This window comes from Ursus arctos, unplaced genomic scaffold (assembly GCF_023065955.2).
Source record: "Ursus arctos isolate Adak ecotype North America unplaced genomic scaffold, UrsArc2.0 scaffold_26, whole genome shotgun sequence".
NCBI lineage: Eukaryota > Metazoa > Chordata > Mammalia > Carnivora > Ursidae > Ursus > Ursus arctos.
This window is the reverse complement of record NW_026622941.1, coordinates 41,314,666-41,336,457: the sequence shown is the minus strand read 5'-3', so window position 1 is coordinate 41,336,457 and position 21,792 is coordinate 41,314,666. Positions and strand designations below refer to the sequence as shown.

The 21,792-nt window shown below is 46.5% G+C and overlaps 2 protein-coding genes across 7 annotated transcripts in view; both read left to right on the top strand.

The window, feature by feature from the left end:
• Positions 1 to 7,575, top strand: part of POU6F1 (POU class 6 homeobox 1) — a 30,185-nt gene extending 22,610 nt beyond the window's left edge. Inside the window, exons 9-11 of the mRNA XM_026501856.4 lie at positions 2,409 to 2,550; positions 3,109 to 3,277; positions 4,273 to 7,575. Coding sequence (XP_026357641.1) covers positions 2,409 to 2,550; positions 3,109 to 3,277; positions 4,273 to 4,618 — 657 coding nt within the window. The 3' untranslated portion in view covers positions 4,619 to 7,575. The remainder of the gene's footprint in view (positions 1 to 2,408; positions 2,551 to 3,108; positions 3,278 to 4,272) is intronic.
• Positions 7,576 to 14,189: 6,614 nt separating this feature from the next.
• The window catches only part of TFCP2 (transcription factor CP2), a 48,677-nt gene continuing 41,074 nt past the window's right edge, over positions 14,190 to 21,792 (top strand). For 3 of the 6 annotated variants that reach the window (XM_026501863.4, XM_026501860.4, XM_026501859.4), the window contains exon 1: positions 14,345 to 15,181. In XM_026501863.4, the coding sequence (XP_026357648.1) occupies positions 15,060 to 15,181 (122 nt within the window). In that variant the 5' untranslated portion in view covers positions 14,345 to 15,059. Of the gene's footprint in view, positions 15,182 to 21,792 lie in introns of all 6 variants that reach the window. The other 3 variants (XM_057318876.1, XM_057318875.1, XM_026501862.4) reach the window with 2 other exon arrangements.

Here is a 21,792-nt window from a genome sequence, read left to right as displayed (position 1 = left end):
CCCAAGAGAGTCCCCACATACTCCCCCCTAGGGAAGGAGCACTCCCCCACCCCCACCCCCACACACCCAAAACACGCGGACGTGCCCTCAGAGGCCAGTGTCAGGCTGAGAAGGCCAGAGAGGTGGTCAAAGTAAACTGCGTCTCGATCAGCTCCGGGGTGAACAGACCACCAGAAGAGCCCCAGGAGGTTATTTGGCACCCCCTCCCACCTCACCCCTTCACTCTGCACTGTGGCTTTGATTATTCCTTTATTTGTTCATTCCAGGAGCAGTTTTTGAGTACCTACTATATTCCAGGTGCTGAAGATCTAGACATGAGTAAGACGTCCTTCCTAGTCTTAGGTAGCCCAGCGCGGGAGACAGTTGCAAGCCAGCGTGACAAAGACTATGATAGGGACCTGATAAGATGCCCTGGGGACCCAGAGAAGGGAGCTCCTGACAGACTGGGGAGTTCAGCAAGGCTGCATAGAGAAGGGACGGTGAACTAATCTAAAGGGATGAGTTGGGTGGGAGAGTGGGCCCCCCTTTACCTAATGCAGGAATGATAATGTGCCAGACAGAGCAGCGGTTCCCAAACTTGAGTGTGTGTCAGGACCACCCGGAGGGCTTGTTGGAATGCAGATTCCCGGCACACACACATATCCCGCCACCCCCAGAGTTTCTTATTCCGTAGGGCTGGAGTGGAGCCCAAGAGTTTGCATTTCTAGCAAGTTCTCAGGTGATGTTGAGGCCATGGCTCTCAAATGCAGTGTGCTGCTTCCAAGCTTTGTGAATAATGCCTTAGCCTATCTGTAACATGGAGATGATCAGAGTACCAACTTCAGAAGGTTATGAATGTTAACGGATATGTTACACATAAGACAGTTAACATTCTGGTATACAGGAAGCACTGGGGAAATGGTGCTTTTATTTTATCACTGTTATTATGTAGCGGGGAGTCATGGAAGGGTTTTTAGCAGGGAAGTGGCTAGATGTGTATTAAAAAGAAATTGCCCCGAGGGGAGCCTGGGTGGCTCAGTCAGTTAAGCATCTGACTCTTGGTTCCAGTTCAGGTCTTGATCTCAGGGTTGTGAGTTCAAGCCCCATGCTGGGATCTACTCTAGGGATGAAACCTACTTAAAAAACACAAACAAGCATTAGCTCTTATCCAGGTGGAGCTAAGAACTGAACAGTGGCAAGACTTGAGTCCTTGTCCCCTGTGAGGAAGCAGCTGAGACGGTTCTAGCAAGAAACGAGGAGACCTGACCAAAGGCTAATAAGGTTCTGGAGTTGAAGAGGGAATAGACTTAAAAGCTATCAAGAGGTAGAATCCAGGGAATAGGACCCAGCCTAGAGAAATCTGCACTTTTCAGGAAGCTTTAAAAAAAAAAAATCATACTGGGGCACCTGGCTGGCTCAGTCAGTAGGGCATGGGACTCTTTTTTTTTTTAATTTTTTTTTATATAATGTTAGTCACCATACAGTACATCCCTGGTTTTTGATGTAAAGTTTGATGATTCATTAGTTGCGTATAACACCCAGTGCACCATGCAATATGTGCCCTCCTTACTACCCATCACCAGCCTATCCCATTCCGCCACCCCCCTCCCCTCCGAGTAGAGCATGTGACTCTTGATCTCGGGGTCATGAGTTCTAGCCCCATGTTGGGGGTAGAGTTTACTCAAAAAAATCATACAAAAAATACTAATTTCATATATTTATAGTTTCTCTTGATGATAAATATGATACATGATTTTTATAACAATCCCAATATTATGTGTAATGGAAAAAAGTAAAAATCCTTTCCAGTTCCACCTCCAGAGATGACTTCTGTTGACAACTCGCCTTATATGCCTCCAGATTTTTTTTTCCTGGAAACTCATATGTATTTTTAATAGGAATTATTCTCCAAAAACTGTTTTCACTTTACCTTTTTTTCCACTTAGCACTGTGACCCAGAGCTCTTTGCTTGTCAGTAATTGGAAGATTTACTCTACTCTTTTTAATAGCTGCACAGAATCTCACTGTAGGGAAGTCCCAGGAATCACTTGCCAGTTCCCTGTCAATGGACAGTTTGGACCTGGGAGGCCCTAGAATCAGGTTTCGGTTTCTGCTATGAGGGAAAGGATTTGAGAGCAGTTATCTCAAGGGTGGACACTTGTTGGGGCTTTGACCAAGTGTACTGAGCCCTTCTGAGCCTCTGACCTGCCTGCGTCACAGGTGCCTGTGAGGCTCCAACTTGGTCATGATTGTTGGGTGAGTGCTAGTAAGTAGCTTCTGGTCTTGCTTTGTGATGGCACATAGGTAGGAGTGTGCCAGGTGAGTGAGGATTTCATGCCCATCTTACCCTGCCTCTGGTCCTTGCAGGGACTGCAGCCCCCTGAGCCAGGCAGGTGGGCGGTAGGGACTCATTGGCTCTCTTCTCATAGGTGCAGCCCATCCAGCCCACGCCAGCCGTGCCCCAGCCTGCGGTGGTCATCGCCAGCCCAGCCCCAGCGGCCAAGCCGTCTGCCTCTGCTCCCATTCCAATCACCTGCTCTGAGACCCCTACTGTCAGCCAGTTGGTATCCAGTAAGTGGCTCCTGGAGAAGGTTGTAGAGAAGAGGACAGGAGGCATTAATTCAAATACCTCAGCGCCTTTAGATGCTGTTGTCCTTAATAAACTTTCTAGAGTCCAAAGGGGAAGGGCAAAGGCCTGACACCTGGGATTGGTTTTCTTATTCTCATTCCTGCTGAGCTGGATTCTAGGCATAATGATAGTGGAGGCTGCTTCCTTGAGAAACCAACCCATTGGCTGTCTCTCCTTTGGTCTCTCACCCAGTATTTGAGGAATGTGGATGGCTATGGTGTGTTTGGAGCTAGGAGTAGGGAGAATGGGGGAGGGTCGGCCATTAGAGCGAAAAGAACTTGAAAATAGACCCCTACTTCCAGACAGGTTAGTCCAGGCTCCTTTCCCACAAGTCTTTGTGTTTAGGGAATAGGGGTGAGGAGGGTAATAAGGGTGGGTACATGGGCCTTTTGTCAAATGTCCTCATCCCTCACTACTTTACCAGGCCAGGCCAATAAGCTAGATAAGCAATGATATCCTCTGTCTTACACACTCACCTCTGGTCCCTTCCTCTGGCCTAGAGCCACATACCCCAAGTCTGGATGAGGATGGAATCAACTTGGAGGAGATCCGGGAGTTTGCCAAGAACTTTAAGATCCGACGGCTGTCCCTGGGCCTCACGCAGACTCAGGTGGGTCAGGCTCTGACTGCCACGGAAGGCCCAGCCTATAGCCAGTCAGCTATCTGCCGGTGAGTAAGGCCTGCTCGGGCCCCTCATGTTGCCGGGCACTCATCGGGACCTAGGCGCATGGCTCCTTTCCATGTTCTCCTGTGCTCCTGCCTCCTTCCACATCAGGAAGGCTGTTTTAAGGGTCGACATGAACACCTAGAGTAGCCAAAGACTGATCCCATCCATCTGAGGGCCCTCTGAAGTTTATCCTCCAATTCTGAGCATTTCTGTGGTCGTTTGGTGGGGAGAACCCAAGACCCTAATCCATTCAGGAACCCTACGGGGAAAGAAGTACAGCCTATGAGGCTGGTCACAAAAGCGGGACCTTCCGTACTGACTGGGCTCTCCACCGCGCCCCCGCTCCCCCGGCCCCTGTCATGCTCCATCTCCCACTCCTCCAAGCATGACTACAAAGGGATGGCGCTGGGTTTTCTGTGTGCAGTGTTCAAACTGGTGCTGGTGCCAGCATCAAAGGAGGGCAGAGGGTTTCAAACAAGAAGGAGCGCGTGGCTCAGGGATGGCCCAAAGGTGCCTGCGCGCTCCCCGGGTTAGCCGAGCGTGACTGCTAGAGCGGGTGCCCGGTCGCATCTGGGCTTGGCCAGAAAGAGTTGCTGACTTAGTGACACTGCTGTGAGGCTGAATTGGAGAGGTGGCACTCGTGACATCCATGTGCCATCTCTGAAGGCCTCTCTAGACAACTCCTCAGAGGACCTCACTCACTGGGGTGTGAATGTTCTGGAAGAGTTATTCATACAGCAGTTGCGCTGTTAACCTTGCACTACTGAACTGAGGCCATGGGAGTGGTCTCCCAGGTATGACCTGGGATACAGGACAGTCTGAGGAGTCTGGGCTTGGCTGGGCCAGGGTGGTCTTGGTGGGGGCGGTGAGGGGTACATTTAGTCCAGTGTCACCACTCCTGAGAGGAGTGGCCCCTTGTGGAGAGTACTCACAGCCCAGTGCAGGGAATAAGACATTCTCCCTGTCCCTTCCCTGGCCGGCCTCGGGTCACCCACAGGTTCGAGAAGCTGGACATCACGCCCAAGAGTGCCCAGAAGCTGAAGCCAGTGCTGGAAAAGTGGCTGAATGAAGCCGAACTCCGGAACCAGGAAGGGCAGCAGAACCTGATGGAGTTTGTGGGAGGTGAGCCCTCCAAGAAACGCAAACGCCGCACCTCCTTCACCCCCCAGGCCATAGAGGCTCTGAATGCCTACTTCGAGAAGAACCCACTGCCCACAGGCCAGGAGATCACCGAGATTGCTAAGGAGCTCAACTATGACCGGGAGGTCGTGCGGGTCTGGTTCTGCAATCGGCGCCAGACCCTCAAGAACACCAGCAAGCTGAATGTCTTTCAGATCCCCTAGGGCTCGGCCCCCAGCCCTGCGTTCCAGCACTTTGTACTTTTCCCTCGGCACCGGCTGCAGCCACTGCCGGGACGGCACCTGTGTTCTGCCGCGTGCAGCTGTGCTTGTCCTGGGTCGTGAGACTCCACTGTGTGCATGTGTGTCCACTGCCTCCCTCCTCTCCTCCACGTCTCTCACAGCATGGGGAGGGCGGAGGGGCCCACCGGAGAGCCCCAGGCTCGGGCCGGTCACGCCGAGGGACCCCTCCCTTAAGTGGTGTCACTTAAAGAAGCACTTTGCTAATGTGGTTTTCGAAGGGTGAATTCTGGTTGGGAACCAGACACGCCCCGTCCTTGGGGCAGGGCCGCAGCAGCCCCCAAAGGACCCCTGGCCATTAGCTCTTGTTTTTGATGGCATTCTCTCTCCGCCCTCTCTTCCCCTTTGCTCCTGTGTGTAAGTGCGACAGGTATAGCAGCTTGCCCGTGAACCCGCAGCCTCCCCTCCCACCCTTTGCCTGCAGGCACACTGTCCCCCCCAAAGGACCCAAGAGGCACAGGTCTGAAAAGTGTGATGAACTGCTCAGAAGGTCAGGCTCAGTGTCTGCCTTGCCTTCAAGGTCAGAAGGTTCCCACAGCCCTGGGGCTAGAACACGTGATCTCCTTTCCCACTTCTTCCTGATTCCTTTTGGGGGGAATTGCACTAAAGCAGAATCTTTTCACTTTAATCCATGTTGGAAGGAAGCAGCTTTGAATTCTAGCTGTCCTGGAGTTGACCTGGGCCGACAGCAGGGTGGGAACTTGGTAAATAAGCCCATCCTCCCAGACTTTCATCTGATCCCTGCCCTAACCCTATCTCCCCCACTAACAGGGAGGGTTAAAGAATGGGCAGCCTGGAAAATCCCATTGCCCAAGCTCGCAGCAGCCTGGAGAAAAATGAGGGAAGGAACGCTGACTCTCTCTCTGGTCCTCCTACTCACCCCCCACCCAGTACCGGGCCTTCTCAGAGGGGGCAAATGAAGCACTAAACCAGAGCAAGGCCCTAGGGAAAAGGCCAACATCCAGAAAGAACGGATGGCAGCCCAGGAAGGTCTCTTGCAGAAGGTGACTTAACTCTAATTTTCTTTGAGACTAGAGCCTTGGATACTGGAGGAGAAATCTTATTTTGTCCAAAGTCGGAGACCACGTGTTTGTGCAAACAGTCCCTGTCTCCCCCCATCCCCCCCGTGCTCCTCTGAATCAAGAAGACCCCCAAGGCAGGATGGGTGTCACCTGTAGAGAGGCTAGCTATGGCACGTTGAGGGCTGGCATCTCGTCCGAGCTGCTAAGTGAGTTTGCAGCCTCACGGTGGCTGGACAGCCCCCGGAACTTAGTATTATTTCTCTGGGAGGTCAGGAGAGCGCTAAGAGGAGAGCTTAGGTGAACCCAGACTTGCTGTGTAGACCGTCCCCTAAAGGGGCACAAGTCACAGAGCCAGGTCCGTAGCAGCTGCCCTCCACCAGACCTCACACGATACAGCCTGATGAAGTGGCTGTGAGGCGAGGGCACATCCCCACCCCCACTGTCACTGGTGGCAGAGCTGTCACCTAGTCTGGCGTCCTCTGGCTTGCTGTTGTTTCCTGCCTACACCTGGTCCCTGGCAGGCCCTCCCTTGCCGCAGTGGCCACCCTCTTGGTAGCCCTGCCAGTGAGAGGACAAGTGTGTGTCAAATTGCCACACACACACACACATCCCTACCTGCCCCACTGCGTTCAGACCAACTAAACCTTCACGAGTGTGGTGAGAATGAGGAAGCAGGCGGGCACCTTGCCTGCCCCAGGCTCCCAGGAGACAGAGTGTCTCCCCGGGGTGGGGGGGGAGGCTTCACACTCAAGGTTAAGGTTATCCACCCTGTCTGCATGGGGTGAGGAGCTCACTGGGGAGAGACATGGTAAACATTTTCAGTAAGAAGACAAAGTACTGGGGTTGGTAAAGGATTCAGTGACTTACCCTTCAGTAAATTAGAGAGAAGCAGCTTTTCACCCTCGAACACTTGCGTTCAGATATGCGTTCTTTTTTGGGAGAGACAAGTGGGTCACAGCTGGAGCCCTGGGAGTAGCCTATAATCCAGGGTGTGTCCATAGCAGGGGAGATGCAGGGGGATACCATCTGTCCTGGTCTGGGAAAAGAAAAGAGATAATGAAGTTCTGGTCTAAATTAGGCCTGGCCATGCTTTCTCAGCTCCTCCCTTTTCTAAATCTGTCTTCTGAGGCTGGACGAGAATGAAACCATTTTGTCCTCTCCAAGAAGGATGGGTAGGTCTTTCCGAGGGGCAGAATTTTTGCAGGCTGAATTCCGCAGGCAGGGGCGTGCAGAGTATCCCTGATAGGGCCCAAGGCAGAGCTCACAGGCTTGCTGTCTCTGCTCCTGCTCCCCCACCGTAGGCCCCTTGCGGAGCAGCTATCTGTACCCGAGGTGGGTTTTCTGCTTTGTTTCTGGTAGCACCAGGCTCCGAGGGGAGTCTATATAACTTTTGTTTTGAAAGCACCTTTCTGGACTCTGGACGGAAGCCAGAGCTTAAGCAGGAGAAGGGGCAGAAGTGATTTAACTGTCTGCGTGTGGTATTGTTTGTTTTTGTTTTAAATGAAAGAAAGACCAAAACTTTCTATGGCCCAGTGAATCAGCTGGGGTCTTCGGCCCTGCGCTATCCACGGCATTCTGTCCAGTGGGGGCCCAGGAAAGAATTTGGCCACGCAGATTGAGAAACACACTTGAATTTGGAATGAGAGAGACACTGACGTTTTTTGTGTCCTTGGACCCACTCACCTTCCTATGCCTAGATTCCCTTCCTGTCTCATAGGCCAGGCCCTGACACTGAGGTTCTGACTGTCCCCCCGACAAGGGGCAAAGCCTGCTGAGGGCTGGAGTGCGGGGTGGGGAGGGAAGAATGGGGAAGAAGCACTTGATGTAGTTGTGTGGAATAAACAGTATTTTTCTTTTGTACGGATCTGCTTGTTTATCCTTCGCCTCTCAAGGTGGGGCTGATAGGGAGGAGCCAGAGAAGTACTGGGGAGCTGCCTCTATCAGAGCTCGCAGCCTGGAAAACCCCATTGCAAGAGGGCGAGGGTCAGTGCCGTGGCCTCTCGCTTCAGAAAGCCCTGCCGTGACCCTCCAGCCGTGACCCTCCCCACGGAATGCAGAGTCAAGAGGATGTGCCCTTTCTCCTTCCAGGACCTCAGAATTCCCTGCAAAGCCCACTTCCGACCTCTCTTCTCTGGGTCTTGACAGACTGTGCTGTGGGTGTGCACTCTCTTACACCCCAGAGGTGACCAAAGGGCGACTATTTGTCAGAGAGCTGAATGGATGGAGCTTGGATATGCAAGCTGGAGTGTTTATAAATAGCCACAAAGCCCTTTGCCGTGTGAGGTGGGTCTGCCAGGGGAAAGAGAACGCAGGCTGTAGGCTGGGGACCAAGGCTGCGGAACATTCTAACACAGAACTTCAAAGAGTGCTAGAAGTCTAAATTCAAACCTGGCCTTCCAGGTTATTATGAATACGAGACGAGATCATTCCTTAGACTTGACACAAATTTAGCTGTGTGGTAAGTGGATCTTAATTTGTGCTCTTCCATAGGCCTACAAATGTTAGGGGCAGACCTGGCACTTGGGCTTCGAGCAGGGAGAGCATGACTGCAATACAGGCCTCACTCTTTACTTGTCTATCTCCTAGGAGTTGGGTTCATGCCATGCATGTCTGCAGCCCTCCCTCCTCCCCCTTCCACCTAGCTGGTATTGGAGAGGTCTGGGCTCCATCATCTAAACTGGTGAGAGGAGGGTATCACCTTTGATTTCACCCAATCAACATCCCTGAACCAGGCCCCGTGCTGGATTCTAGATCATGCCCTATCACCCCACGTCTGCTCAAGGGACAATAGGTGTCCAACATTCTGATGCAAGGCCTAGGGATCAGAGGAGCTTTACAGCACTCTGAACTAATGGGGCAGATAGAAGCCAGCGCTTACCTCTGCATAGATCTCACGACCCTGATATTAGCTGTCCACACTAGGCTGGGACTCCTCAGTACCCAGGTCAGGGGCACACAGTAGGTGCTTAATGACTGAATGCATTTGCTGTCCTCTCCTTCAAGGAAATAATGAGAGCTGAGTCCCTGACTTCACACTACTGGGAGAAAGCAGGTACAGGGATTCTGCTTAGCTATGCAGGGTTTAGTCTGTGATATGTGGGAGTGAATGGAATCTGGGCAGCGACTGGCCCTGACCCAAGAAAGGCAGCTCCCAGCTGCTCCCACCAGAAGAGTTTGTGGAAGCTGATATCTCTGGCTTAAACCAGTTGACTGTGGTTCCTGGCATTGGGCCCCCCGACAGCCTGAAAGGAATGGGGGTGTGTGTGTGGAAGACTGCAGTTTCTATTCCCAGGCCTGAGAAGTTCTTTTGGGTTCCCAGACCCAATACCGATGTGTGTGTGGAAACGTTCCCATACCAATAAGCAATTCTTGGACACCAACAAGGTATTCACTAATTCAACTCAATTCTGACACTATCTACCTGAAGATAGCATCAGATTCCACAGGTAAAAGGCTCAGTCCCACAAGACCACCCTCCACTTGGGACACCATCACACACCCAGGTTGTTAACTGTGCTTCTGACTGACCAGCTACAAAGTGGAGGTTCCAATGGTTCCCTTCCAACAGGATGCCAATTCTGAGTATAGGTTGTTGTTTTTTTTCCCCAAGATTTTATTTATTTATTTGACAGAGAGAGACAGTGAGAGAGGGAACACAAGCAGGGGGGAGAGGGAGAGGGAGAAGCAGGCTTCCCACTGAGCAGGGAGCCCAATGCGGGGCTTGATCCCAGGACCCTGGGATCATGACCTGAGCCGAAGGCAGATGCTTAACGACTGAGCCACCCAGGCGCCCCTGAGTATAGGCTGTTACCCACACTTCTGATCAACGGGCTCTAAATGAGAGGTTCCCATGAATGCTTCTTTGGGTTCAATTAATTTACTAGAATGGCTCACAGAACTCAGGAAAACCCATTTACTTGCTAGATTACTGCTTTATTACAAAGGTTATTAAAGGATACAAATCAACAGACCTATGGAGAGATTCATACGGCAAGGTCCAGAACAAAGGAGCTTCTGTGTTCATGGAGCTTGGGGCCCTGGCGCAGTGGCACATGGAATGGTTCAGTTTCCCAATCTGGAATCTCTAAACACCCTCCTTTGGGATTTTTACGGAGGCTTCATTACATAGGCATAGTTGATCAATTCATTGGCCATTTGTGATTGATTCAAACTCTAGCCCCTCTCCCTTTCCCAGAAATCAGGGACTGGGACTAAAAATTCAAACCCACTATTCATGGTTGGTTTCCCTGGCAACCAGCCCCCATCCTTAAGTGCTTTCCAAAAGCCATCTTCATTAACAAACCCATCCGTGGTGGAAAGGAGCTTGTTATGAATAACAAGACACACATTTCACCTTCATGGCTCTGAAGCATTTTCAGGAACTGAGGACAGAGATCAAATATCACAGAAGATGTTCCCATAGCTGTATTGTTCAGGAAATTCCAACAGTTTTGGAAGCTGTGAGCCCATAACTGTGGGTGAAGACCAAATATATGTGAGAACATATTTTGGTCATCTGGATGTATATATATTTCTTACAAATCACAATATTGCAGATGTCTACTGTGCTGAGGACTGCTGTGAGGCGGGAACGGATCTTCTTTGGACTGGAGAAGATGTGGGCTTGTTTCTAGATTACAGATAAGAGACGAAGGGAACCCAAAGTTGCTTGGAGCTGCATGGCTGTGAAAGGTTTTGATTTTCTTTTCTCTCAACTACAGAGTCCTTCAAAGAAGCCAGACTGTGGCTCACAGTCTTGTCTGGGTGGGATGTAGGAAGATGTGAAGAGTTGAAATTAGGTGGTCAGTCCCTCAACAAGGCCTGCCTGGATAATGGTTTCTTCCTTTATCTAGAAGAAAATGTCCACTAACTGGGGAACCCAACAACAGTGACTGATTTCAGTAAATCAGTGGCAAGCCTAGGGGATAGATGGGTGCTGACCCAGAAGCTTGAGCCCTCAAGCCTCTGAGAGAATTGGTTTCTTTTGAAAAGTAGGCAGGACAAGTGCTAAAGTCCCCTTTTTGTCATTCATAATAGCTAACCCTTACTCATCACTGACTATGTGCTAGGTACTCTTCAAAGCACTTAACATGCATTATGTCAGTTAATTCTCACCATAATTCTGTAAAGGAGTACTATTATACCCATTTTATAGATAAGGACTTGAGGCACAGAGAAGATGAGGAATCTACTTAGGGTTGCTTTGTTTGTGAGCTGCAAAACCAGGTCTTGAACCCAGGTAGGTTGTCTCTAAAGCCTGTTGCTTAACCTTACCCCATGCAGGATGGCACTTGGGAATTGCCCTTCTGTCCTGATCTTATTGGGAGGATTTCCACATGTTTTTACCACCCAGGGTTAGCTCTGCTGTGTTCCGTAGAGGAGGAAGAATTTTTCTTTACCCTTTTAGGTTCTTTTGGTGGGTCTATTAATTACATTGGCAAAGAACACACAAACAGGAGAAAAACAAATCTAATTACATATGTACAACAGCCCCATAAGAATATGAGCCCCACAGGTGGTCAGGCAATTGAGGCTTATACCCATCCTGAGCTATGGCAAAGTGGGTAGGGGTCTGAGACTTCAAAGGGGAAGAAGATAATTTACAGGAAGATGGGAAGAGCAAAGGTTTGGTAAGCAAACGTTTGCCATGGCATGCAGAGACAATGGAGCCAGAAAGGAATCTGAACAAACAGGCCCTACTGAGCTTTCCACAGCTACCATACTTAGCTCATCTTCTTTGTAGTTATCTCTGATCATAGTTTTCTTTTTTCTTTTTTTTTTTTTAAAGATTTTATTTATTTATTCGACAGAAATAGAGACAGCCAGCAAGAGAGGGAACACAAGCAGGGGGAGTGGGAGAGGAAGAAGCAGGCTCATAGTGGAGGAGCCTGACGTGGGGCTCGATCCCGTAACGCTGGGATCACACCCTGAGCCGAAGGCAGACGCTTAACCGCTGTGCCACCCAGGCGCCCCTGATCTTAGTTTTCTTCCTGGACTAGGTCCTCTATCTAAATCATTTTAGGCAGTGAAAGGGAAGATAAAAGCTCTTCCTTAGCTTTTCAGGCCTTGATTGACTTCAGCTCAAAGTAATCCTCAAGCCAAAAATGCATATTTAGGGGAGGCTCATTCTGAACCCCTTCGGTTCCATCTAAACCGTGTCTTGTTTCAGGACGTAAATCTAGGGAAATAAACCACTTACAGATAAGCCTGAATTCCACCCAATGGTCCAGAATACTGAATTTGGAGCTCTGTGCCGTGGGTGCTCTAATTAATTAGTCATATTTATTCTAGCTAATAAGAACCATGATTTTTGTTGTGGGATAAATTTTACCCATACAAAATTTGGTTTATTGATAGGTGGTGCTGGATTTCCGGGGGGAATACCTGGTAATTATTTTTTGGAAGCAGAGCTCCCAGGGCTATCCCTGAAATCCCTATTTCCAGACCTGGCACTCCAGTATCACTTTTAGTTACATTGGGAAAGAGAGAGGAAGGGAAAAGCTCACTCCCCCCAGTCATAGCATTCTAGGGGTAAACAGTCTGTAAAATCATTTCCCCACAGGGGGATCTGGGCTCACAGACATAAATCTCAAGACTGATCTGCATTCCTGTTGGGAGGGGCCGAGGCTTAGGAATTACTTCTCATCTTATCTCAGTTTATTTTAGAATTAATAAATGACAAGGACTTTTGTGGCCTTTATTTTGGTTCAGATTTTAAACTTAAGCTCAAACATTTCTGAGAAAGACGAGACTGTTTTTTTCTAAATATTTTCCAGAGGACAGGGCTCCATAAGATTCCCGGATATGGTAATTATCTCCTCCAAACATCTAATATGAATATCTCTTGTTTTATTTTAAATCCATTCACTTTGAGCTGGTTTTTTTTTTGCATATTAAAAAATGCTTCATCCAAGATATCTTCATGTGTGCATTTTTTGATAATTTAATATTCTTACCTCCACAAGCTTCAAAATTCACCTCTGAAAAGAAGAAGAGGTAGGAAGCAGATCTTTTTTAGATGTCCAGACTATGAGATCAGTCAGGCTTCACCACTCACAAGCTGGGTGATCCTGAACAAGGCAATTAATTTTTCTAGGCCGTTTCCTTATCTATGAAATGAATCTAATCATGGTACCTTTCTTACGGGAGTGGTCTGAGAATTAAATGAGATTCTATACATAGAGCACCTCGTCAGGGCTTGGCACCGAGGAGGGGCTCAGTAAATATGAGCCTCTCATTATTACATCAGGGATTTAAAATTACTTGCTGAGATTATGCAGGTGGTGATGGTGCTGTTACTCAAGGAGGCATGGTTCCACCTAACAGGCATGTAAAAATACTCTAGATATAATATTTCTTTACAAAGGACTTTGATTATGGCATCTCTCTTTTGGTTTCTGAGCCCAGGACCAGTTGCTTTACTCATAAGCACGTGTTTTGAGATAAAACTGGCTCAAGAGAAGAAGAAATGGCTGGAAGAGATATTGAACATCCCAGGAACGAACCAAGACTTGGATGCCAGGGCTTATGAAGGTAAGCCTAGAGCCCTCAAAGAGAGAATCTTGTGGCTGAAACTGGGGGCATGCTGTTAACTTCACGTCAACCTCTTTCCTTTCTTAATTCAATAAGATTTTTTTTTAAGTCCTATTGAATGCAGAAACTATACTAGGAGATACGTAGAACACAAGCCTGAAAACGATTTATTTTCTCTTATTTAGGAAATCACAGTTTAGCGAAAAAGGCAGATATATATGACTCAAGACAAATTGTAAAAAGTCCAATAATGGAATACAACAATGAACCACTACTTTAACATATAGACAATATTTTATAGAAAAATTTCAGGTTTTGGAATCAGCTCTGAAGTTGGCATAGCAATTTAGCCGTGGCAAATTTCAGCCCGTAGGCTTCTTTCCCTACTGGTAAAATGAGGGTCATCATATTTAACTTTAGAACTATAATTCTAATTACAAAATTGCCTTGAGGATTACTAATGATGTCATAAAGTTCCTTGTATATAGTTGATGCTCAATTAAAAAACAAGGAAGGTGGAGCAGGGATGGTTATCTCTACTTTTCAAATGAGGAATCGAAATCTTAACGAGATGAAACCATTATTTGAGAACCACCAAAGTAGTAAATGCCAGCCCAAATCCTAATCTTCAGACCACGACCTTTTAAAAACTCCAACTTTCACCTATCTCCTGCTTTCCTGTTCAAATGCATTAGGGAGAATGCGGAAGATCAGCATAAGCAGAGTCTTGACCTTCGGAGAGGTGAGTTTAAGGAGAGAGGATTCCGGGAGCAAAGGAGCCCTACAGGGTACGCGGTGGGGGGGGGGGGGGGGGAAACGGGGCAGAATCCTCCAACGGTAGGGGTGGGTTCGTAAGACTAGAGTGAAGGCTCCACCCACGCCTTAGAGTGCCAACTCAGCACAAGGCGGAAGGCAGTCGCCAGGTAGCCACAGAGAGGGCCATTTAAACAGGAGACACCTGACGCACGCCGGGTCCTCTCCCAAACCGCCCAGCCCATCTCCGGGGGCGGGGGGCCGTCGCGCCGCTAGCCTATTATCACTGCCCAAGCCCGCGAACTCTCTTCCTCATTGGCGAGCCACAGGGTGACGTCACGTTCTCCGGACCTGCAAAGGAAGAGGGCGCCATGATTGGTTGGCGCTGGGGCGGCGGGCGGTGGAGGACCCTCGCGAGTCTGGGTTTCCAGCCGGTGCTGGACTTTCCCCTTCCATGTTCCGAGGCCGTGGGGAACTGCAGAGGGCGGGGAGTTGGCTCGGCGGAGACCTGGATTTGGTTCTAAGAGCCTTGGGGTTGAGAAGGGGTGACCGGAAGTGATCGTGGGACTGACCGGAAGCGAGGCCTGGAGGGGAAAGAGAGAGCGGGTCCCCGGAGGGAGGGGGGCTTCCCGCAGAAGGGGACCGGGGGAAAAGGTGCGAAAGCGGCGTGGGAGCGCCGGGCAGTCAGCGGGTCGCTGCTGCTGGTCTGTTTGGAAGGCAGCAAGTGACTACCACGAGCTCAAGGGGAGAGCCCAGGGATTGAGAGTACGGGAGTCCAGGGCTGCTTCGGGGGAATCTGGAATAGTTAAGCAGAGGGGCCCGCGCGTGGCTCCAGAGAGCTGGGAGGGAGGGATTTTGGAAGTCGAGGCAGGAGTTAGGAGCCGAGGGTACAGCAGATTAGTTGTGCGGGCAGTGCGGTTCAGGCTTGGGGTTGGCCAGTGGGAACTGCGTGGGAGATCTTGGTTGGAGTTTTCGACAGTCTTGGCCCCATTGGGTAGAATCAGACTACTTGCCTTTGTACAAGAAACGGTGTCTTCTGGGGCAAGGAAGGAGCCAGCATGGCCTGGGCTCTGAAGCTGCCTCTGGCCGATGAAGTGATTGAATCTGGGCTGGTGCAGGACTTTGATGCTAGTCTGTCCGGGATCGGCCAGGAACTGGGTGCTGGTGCCTATAGCATGAGGTGAGTGAGATTTTTCCCAGACCCTGCACCTTCTAAATAACAAAAGCAGGAAAGAGAATAAGGGGGTGGGGTGGGGTGGAGGGAGGTATTTAGTTAAATAAGCTGTCTGCGGTTAGGGAACATTGACTTGTTTCTTTGTTGCTTTGAATAGTGACTATTGTGGAAGAAATGGAACAAGAGATTGTAGGCAGTGTCAAGTCTGTGCAGGATCAGTGGAAGAAGCAAGAATGGCCCTTGGTTAGCAAAACAGATGAATGTTGAGAGGCTGTTTGTTGTGCCAGTGTGGGAGACTTGGAGACCCGATGGTGTGTGTGTATGTGTGGGTAGGTTGGACTGGAAGTGTGTAAAGGGGCCACATTGAGCATGTTAGGGATGTCTCGGGAGTTGGGAGCTGGGGCTTAATGGTGAATATTGGTTGACTGCTTGTTGCAAGGAAATGTGAGACCTTGGTGAAGAAGTCCACACATCTGTACCTTAGTCAGCTTTAAGGAATAATTGTAGGATGTCTGCCTTTTGAAACATAAACTATGAAAAGAAAAAGTGTCAGAGAACTTTTAGATACTTCTAGACTTTAGTGTATCAAGTCAAATGTTGATCATAAAAATCTCCTATGAAAGTAGCGTAACTTCCCATGTAGTTTATTTGCATATGCATTAACTACTTCATTCCCCCAGTATGGTTTCATTTATGAGATGTACAGGAATCATGTCTGGAAATGTTGAAACATATGCACCTTAGGGTTACATGGAATATAATTGGGTTTCCAAATGCATTATAAGGCTCAATCTAAATAAGTGAGGCAAAAGAGACTTTAGAGCGTCAGTTCGAATTTATGAGTTTATAGGGGAAAGATTTTTTTTTTATGGGGAAGGTAGACAAATTCTGTATTCTGATAGTGAGATCCTTTGAGAGTTATGTAATGTAAAATTCTTGTCTCTATCCCTGCTAAACCAAAATGGATTTTCCTCACTGAAGTAAAGTAATGAGTTAGAACTTAATACCTCATCTTCAGGAATCTTTGCTTACAGTTAGAATAATAAAGGCTATCCTTGTATACATAATTTTAGTGATTTTCAGGGAAATTTAAGCACTATCATGCAGTGCTCTTAGTGTTGAGAAATTTAACTCTGGTTTTGCCTGTCCGTGTTTACATAAGTCTGCCCTTAAAAATAGAGATTATCTTGGTCTGAAAGTAAATGTCCCAACCCTGAGCTTGCACAGCAGTAGCTGACATCATATTTGACAATTCATGCTGTTGTTCACGTAAAGACTAACACAGCAAAAAGTTTAGTTTTCTCTAGATTATCAGAGGATGAAGATAATTAAATATAACTGTACTTGTTATAAAAATAGTTGACATCGTCACCAAACATTCTGTTAATCTGTTATGTGCTTTCTGTACCAGGCAACCTTACATTTAAAAATGCTTCCCTATGTCATTCCCTGAGTGATCTTCATTGGTATTAGCACAGGGGTTTGTGTATTTACACATTTAGAATTTTTTGCCAACATCAGTTCTACAACAGTTTTCAAACATCACTTTCTGTTTTCCCTAGAGCACAGTGTGCCAAAATTTGAAGTATTTTTCTTTGGTTTTTCACCTTCCTCTTTTTTATGCGTTTTGCTCTTGTCACTCTTCCCTTGACTCTGATACATATTTAATCATTTGTGTTAACTTGGGTTGATTAGATACCAGTTCTCAAACTTTAGTGTTCATGAGAGTCATCCAGAGTACTTATTAAAAATAGTTTCCGGGGGCACCTGGGTGGCTTAGTTGGTTAAGCATCTGCCTTCGGCTCCGGTTGTGATCCCGGGATCCTGGGATCGAATTCCGCATTGGGCTCCCTGCCCTGCTGGGAGCCTCCCTCTCCCTCTGCCTTCCTCTCTCTCTCTCTCTCTCTCTCTACCTCTCTCATGAATAAATAAAATCTTAAAAAAAAAAAAAGATTCCCAGGGCCTCATCTTCAGTGATTTTTCTGGGGCAAAGGCCAGAAATCTGATTTTTAAAACAAGTTCTGAGATTTTGATGCAGGTAGTCCAATGACCACATTTTAAGAAACACCGGCTGGAGGAGTTTTCAAACAGAAAGACAATGATTCTTTGCTCTTTGTGTTTCTCCCTTTAATTAAACCTTATAATCAATTTTCCTACACCCTCTTAGGGAAAATGTTCTCTTTTATAAGCTATTTGGTTTTGTAAAATATATTCCCTAGTGTAGTCATTTTACCCTAATTTGCATTTTTTGCTGCATCTTATAATGGTTGCACTTCAAGTCTATTGATTTATATTTTATAAAGATTCATCTTAACTGGATTTCTGTTTTGGACTCTTGGTCTGCTGTTGTATTCAGTAATGTTCTTTTTCTAAGTGGTTCTTTAATATTCTTACTTTTTTTTCTTACATTTTAATGCATGGAACAAATTTTATAGTTAAAATAAAGGAAATTCCCTGAAAACATGCTAAGTGAAAGGACCCAGTCACAAAAGACCACATAGCATATGATTCCACTTTTATGAAATGTCCAGAATAGGCAAACCTATAGAGACAGAAAGTAGAATAGTGATTGACTAGAGCCTGGGGAAAGAGGGGATTGATTGCCAATGGTATTGGGTGTTTTGGGGGAAGGGGGTTGATAAAAATGTTCTAAAATAGTGGTAAGGGGGACCTGGCTGGCTCAGGTGGTAGAGCATGTGACTCTTGATCTTGGGGTGATGAGTTTGAGCCCCATGTTGGGTGTAGAGATTACTTAAAATACATACATACATATATAAAAATAAATGTGGGATGGTTGCACAATTCTGTGACTACACTAAAGACAACTAACTATACACTTTATTTATTTATTTTTAAATTAAATTAAATTTAATTTATTTGACAGAGACAGCCAGCGAGAGAGGGAACACAAGCAGGGGGAGTGGGAGAGGAAGAAGCAGGCTCCCAGTGGAGGAGCCTGATGGGGGGCTTGATCCCAGAACGCTGGGATCACGCCCTGAGCCGAAGGCAGACGCTTAATGACTGTGCCACCCAGGTGCCCCTACACTTTATTTTTTTTAAGATTTATTCATTTATTTATCAGAGGGAGAGAGGGCGCACAAGCAGGGGAACAGCAGGCAGAGTTGAGAAGCAGGCTCCCTGCTGAGCAAGGAGCCCGATATGGGATTTGATCCCAGGACCTTGGGATCATGACCTGAGCTGAAGGCAGACACTTAACCGACTGAGCCACCCAGGTGTCCCTGAACTATACCCTTTATTTATTTATTTTTTAATATTTTATTTATTTGTGAGAGAGAGCAGAGTGAGAGCGTGCAGGAGTGGGAGGGGGAGGGGCAGAGGGAGAGAAGAAGCAGATTCTTGGCTTGAGCCGGGAACCTGACATGGGGCTTGATCCCAGGACCCTGGGATTGTGACCTGAGCCCGAAAGCAGACAGTTAACGGACTGAGCCACACAGGTGCCCCTGAACTATACGCTTCAGATGGGTGAATTGTATAGTGTATGAATTATATCAGAATAGAGCTGTTATTTAAAAAGTAAAGAAGGGCTCTTTCTCTCTTGCTCTCTCTCTCACAAATAAACCTTTAAAAAGAATGAAGATTAAATTTTGTAGTTTATTTATTTATTTTTCAAAGATTTTTATTTATTTGAGAGAGAGAGAGTGTGCGAGCAAGCATGGGAGGGATGGTCAGAGGGAGAAGCAGACTCCCTGCTGAGCAGGGAGCCTGACACTGGGCTCTATCCCAGGTCCCTGAGATCAGGACCTGAGCTGAAGGCAGACACTTAACCAACTGAGCCACCCAGGCGCCCCTATTTACTTATTTATGGTGGGCAGCAAAGCAAGGTTTATTTAGAGTACAAAGCTCCCAAAGAGTGAAGGGATCCAGGAAGTTGCCTAAATTCTGTAGTTTATAAAGAATTTTCCATCTTTCATTTTTTTGAAGTTGATGTGAAATTCACATCATAAAAATTAGCCATTTAAAAGTGAACAATTCAGTGTTGCTAGTCTATTCACAATGTTGTACAACCACCACCTCGTCAGTCCAAAAGAAAAACCTGTACCTTTTATGCAGTGGCTCCCCATTTCCCCCTCCCCTTTCTCCCTGGCAGTCCGTCTGTAAGGATTTACCTATTCTGGATATTTCATATAAATGGAGTCATATAATGTGTGACCTTTTGTATTTGACTTCTTTCACTTAGCATCATGTTTTCAGGGTCCATTCATAATGTAGCATGTATTAGTACTTCAGTATTTCATTCCTTTTTATGTCTGAATAATCTATAGATAGATAGATAGATATCACAGCTCGTTTATCTGTTCATCCATTGGTAGATGTAGGGGTTGTTTCCACCTTTTGACTCTTATGAATAATGCTAGTGTATCATTATGTTTATAAAGGAGATGACCATGAAATATTTATAAGCATTCGTGTACAAATTTCTGTGTAGATTTCTTTTAATTGGGGTATAATTGATATATAACGTTGTATTAGTTTAAGGTGCGGAACATAATGATTAGATATTTGTATAAATTGCAAAATGATCAGAACGATAAGTCTAGTTAACATCTTTCACCATACATAGTTATAAAAAAATTGTTTTCTTGTGATGGGAACTTTTAAGATCTACTCTCTTAGCAACTTTCAAATATGCAATACAGTATTATTGACTAATCACAATGCTTATTAGACATAAGTTTTCATTTCTTTTGGATATATTTCTAGGCCTGGAATTGCTGAGTCATATGGTAATTCAATGCTTAACTTTTTTTTTTTTTTAAATTTAAAGTCTTTTTAGAGCAATTTTAGGCCCACAGAAATAGTGAGAGGAAGGTACGGAGATTTGCCATATACCCCCTGCCTCCACGCTTGTATATACTCCTCTTTTATCAACAGCCTTTACCACAGTGGTCCACACTCTGTACCTACATTGATGAGCCTGCATTGACATACCATAATCACCCAAAGTCCGTAGTTCACCTTAGAGTTCACTCTTGGTGGTATACATTCTGTGATTTTGGACGAATATATAATGATGTGTATCCATCATTAGAGTATCATACAGAGTATTTTCCCTGCCTTAAAAATCCTGTGTTCTGCCTATTCATTCCCCCACTCAACCCTGACAGCCACTGATTTTTTTTTAGTGTTTCCAATTTTGCCTTTATAGAATGTCATATAATTGGAATCATGCAATATGTAGCCTTTTCGGGTTTGCTTCTTTCACTTAGAAATATGCGTTTAACATGCCTCCATGTCTTTTCATGGCTTGATAGCTAATTTCTTTTTAGTGCTCAATAATAGTCTGGTCTGGATGTATCACAGTTTATTCATTCATCTACTGAAGGATATCTTGTTTCCTTCAAAGTGTTGGCAATTATGAATAAAACCGTTACAAAACGTCCATGTGCAGGGTTTTGTGTAGGGAGAGTTTCCAACTCCTTTGGGTAAATAATAGCAAGGAATGCAATTCCAGATCATATAGTAAGAGTATGTTTAGCTTTGTAAGAAACTGCCAAACTGTCCTCCAAAGTGGCTGTACCATTTTGCATTCTCACTGGAAATTAGTGAGAGCTCCCTTTGCTCCACATCCTTGTCAGTATTTGGTGTTGTCAGGGTTCCAGATTTTGGCCATTCTAATAGGTGTGTAGTATATACGAACCTTTTTCAAGAACTGTCAAGCTGTTTTACACAGCAGCTGAACCAGTTTATGTTCCACCAGCAACGTGCTAGTGGTCCTATTTCTCTACACTCTTGTCAGCACTTCTTTTTTCCTGTTTTTGTTGTTGTTGTTCTGATTAAACCTATCCTAGGGAGGGTGAAGTGGTATGTCATTGTGATTGTGTTTTGTTGTATTCCTTAGTCACCATGAAGTTGAACATCTTTTCATGTGCTTGCTGGCCATTTCTATGTGTATCTTATTTGGAGAAGTGTCTATTCAAGCCTTTTTTGTTGTTTTGGTTTTTTTTTTAATTAATTAATTTTTAGAGCATGCATGAGTGCATGGGGGAGGAGCAGAGGGGAGGATCTTCAGGCAGACTCCCAGCTGAGTGCGGAGCATGTTGTGGGGCTTGATCCCACTACCCATGAGGTCATGACCTGAACCAAAACCAAGAGTTGGCCACTCAACCGACTAAGCCACCCAGGTGCCCCCACTTTTTTTTTAAGATTTTATTTTTAAATGATCTCTCCACCCAATGTGGGGCTCAAACTCACAACCCCGAGATCAAGAGTCACACGTTCTACCGACTGAGCCAGCCAGGTGCCCCATCAACATATGGTCTCCAAGTTACGATGGTTTAGCTTATGATTTTTTCACTTTACAATGGTGGGAAAGTGGTATGCATTCAGTAGAAACCATACTTCTAATCTTGAATTTTGAACTTTTCCTGGGCTGGGGAGATGCAATACAATACTTTCTCATGAAGCTGGATAGTGGCAGTGAGCCACAGCTCCCAGTCTGCCAGGCGATCACAAGCGAAAACAAATGATACGCTTGTAACTACTCTGTATCCATACAACCATTCCATTTTTTACTTTCAGTACAGTATTCGGTAAGTTCTATGATATTCAGTACTTTATTATAAAATAGGCTTACTGTAAGATGATTTTACCCAGCT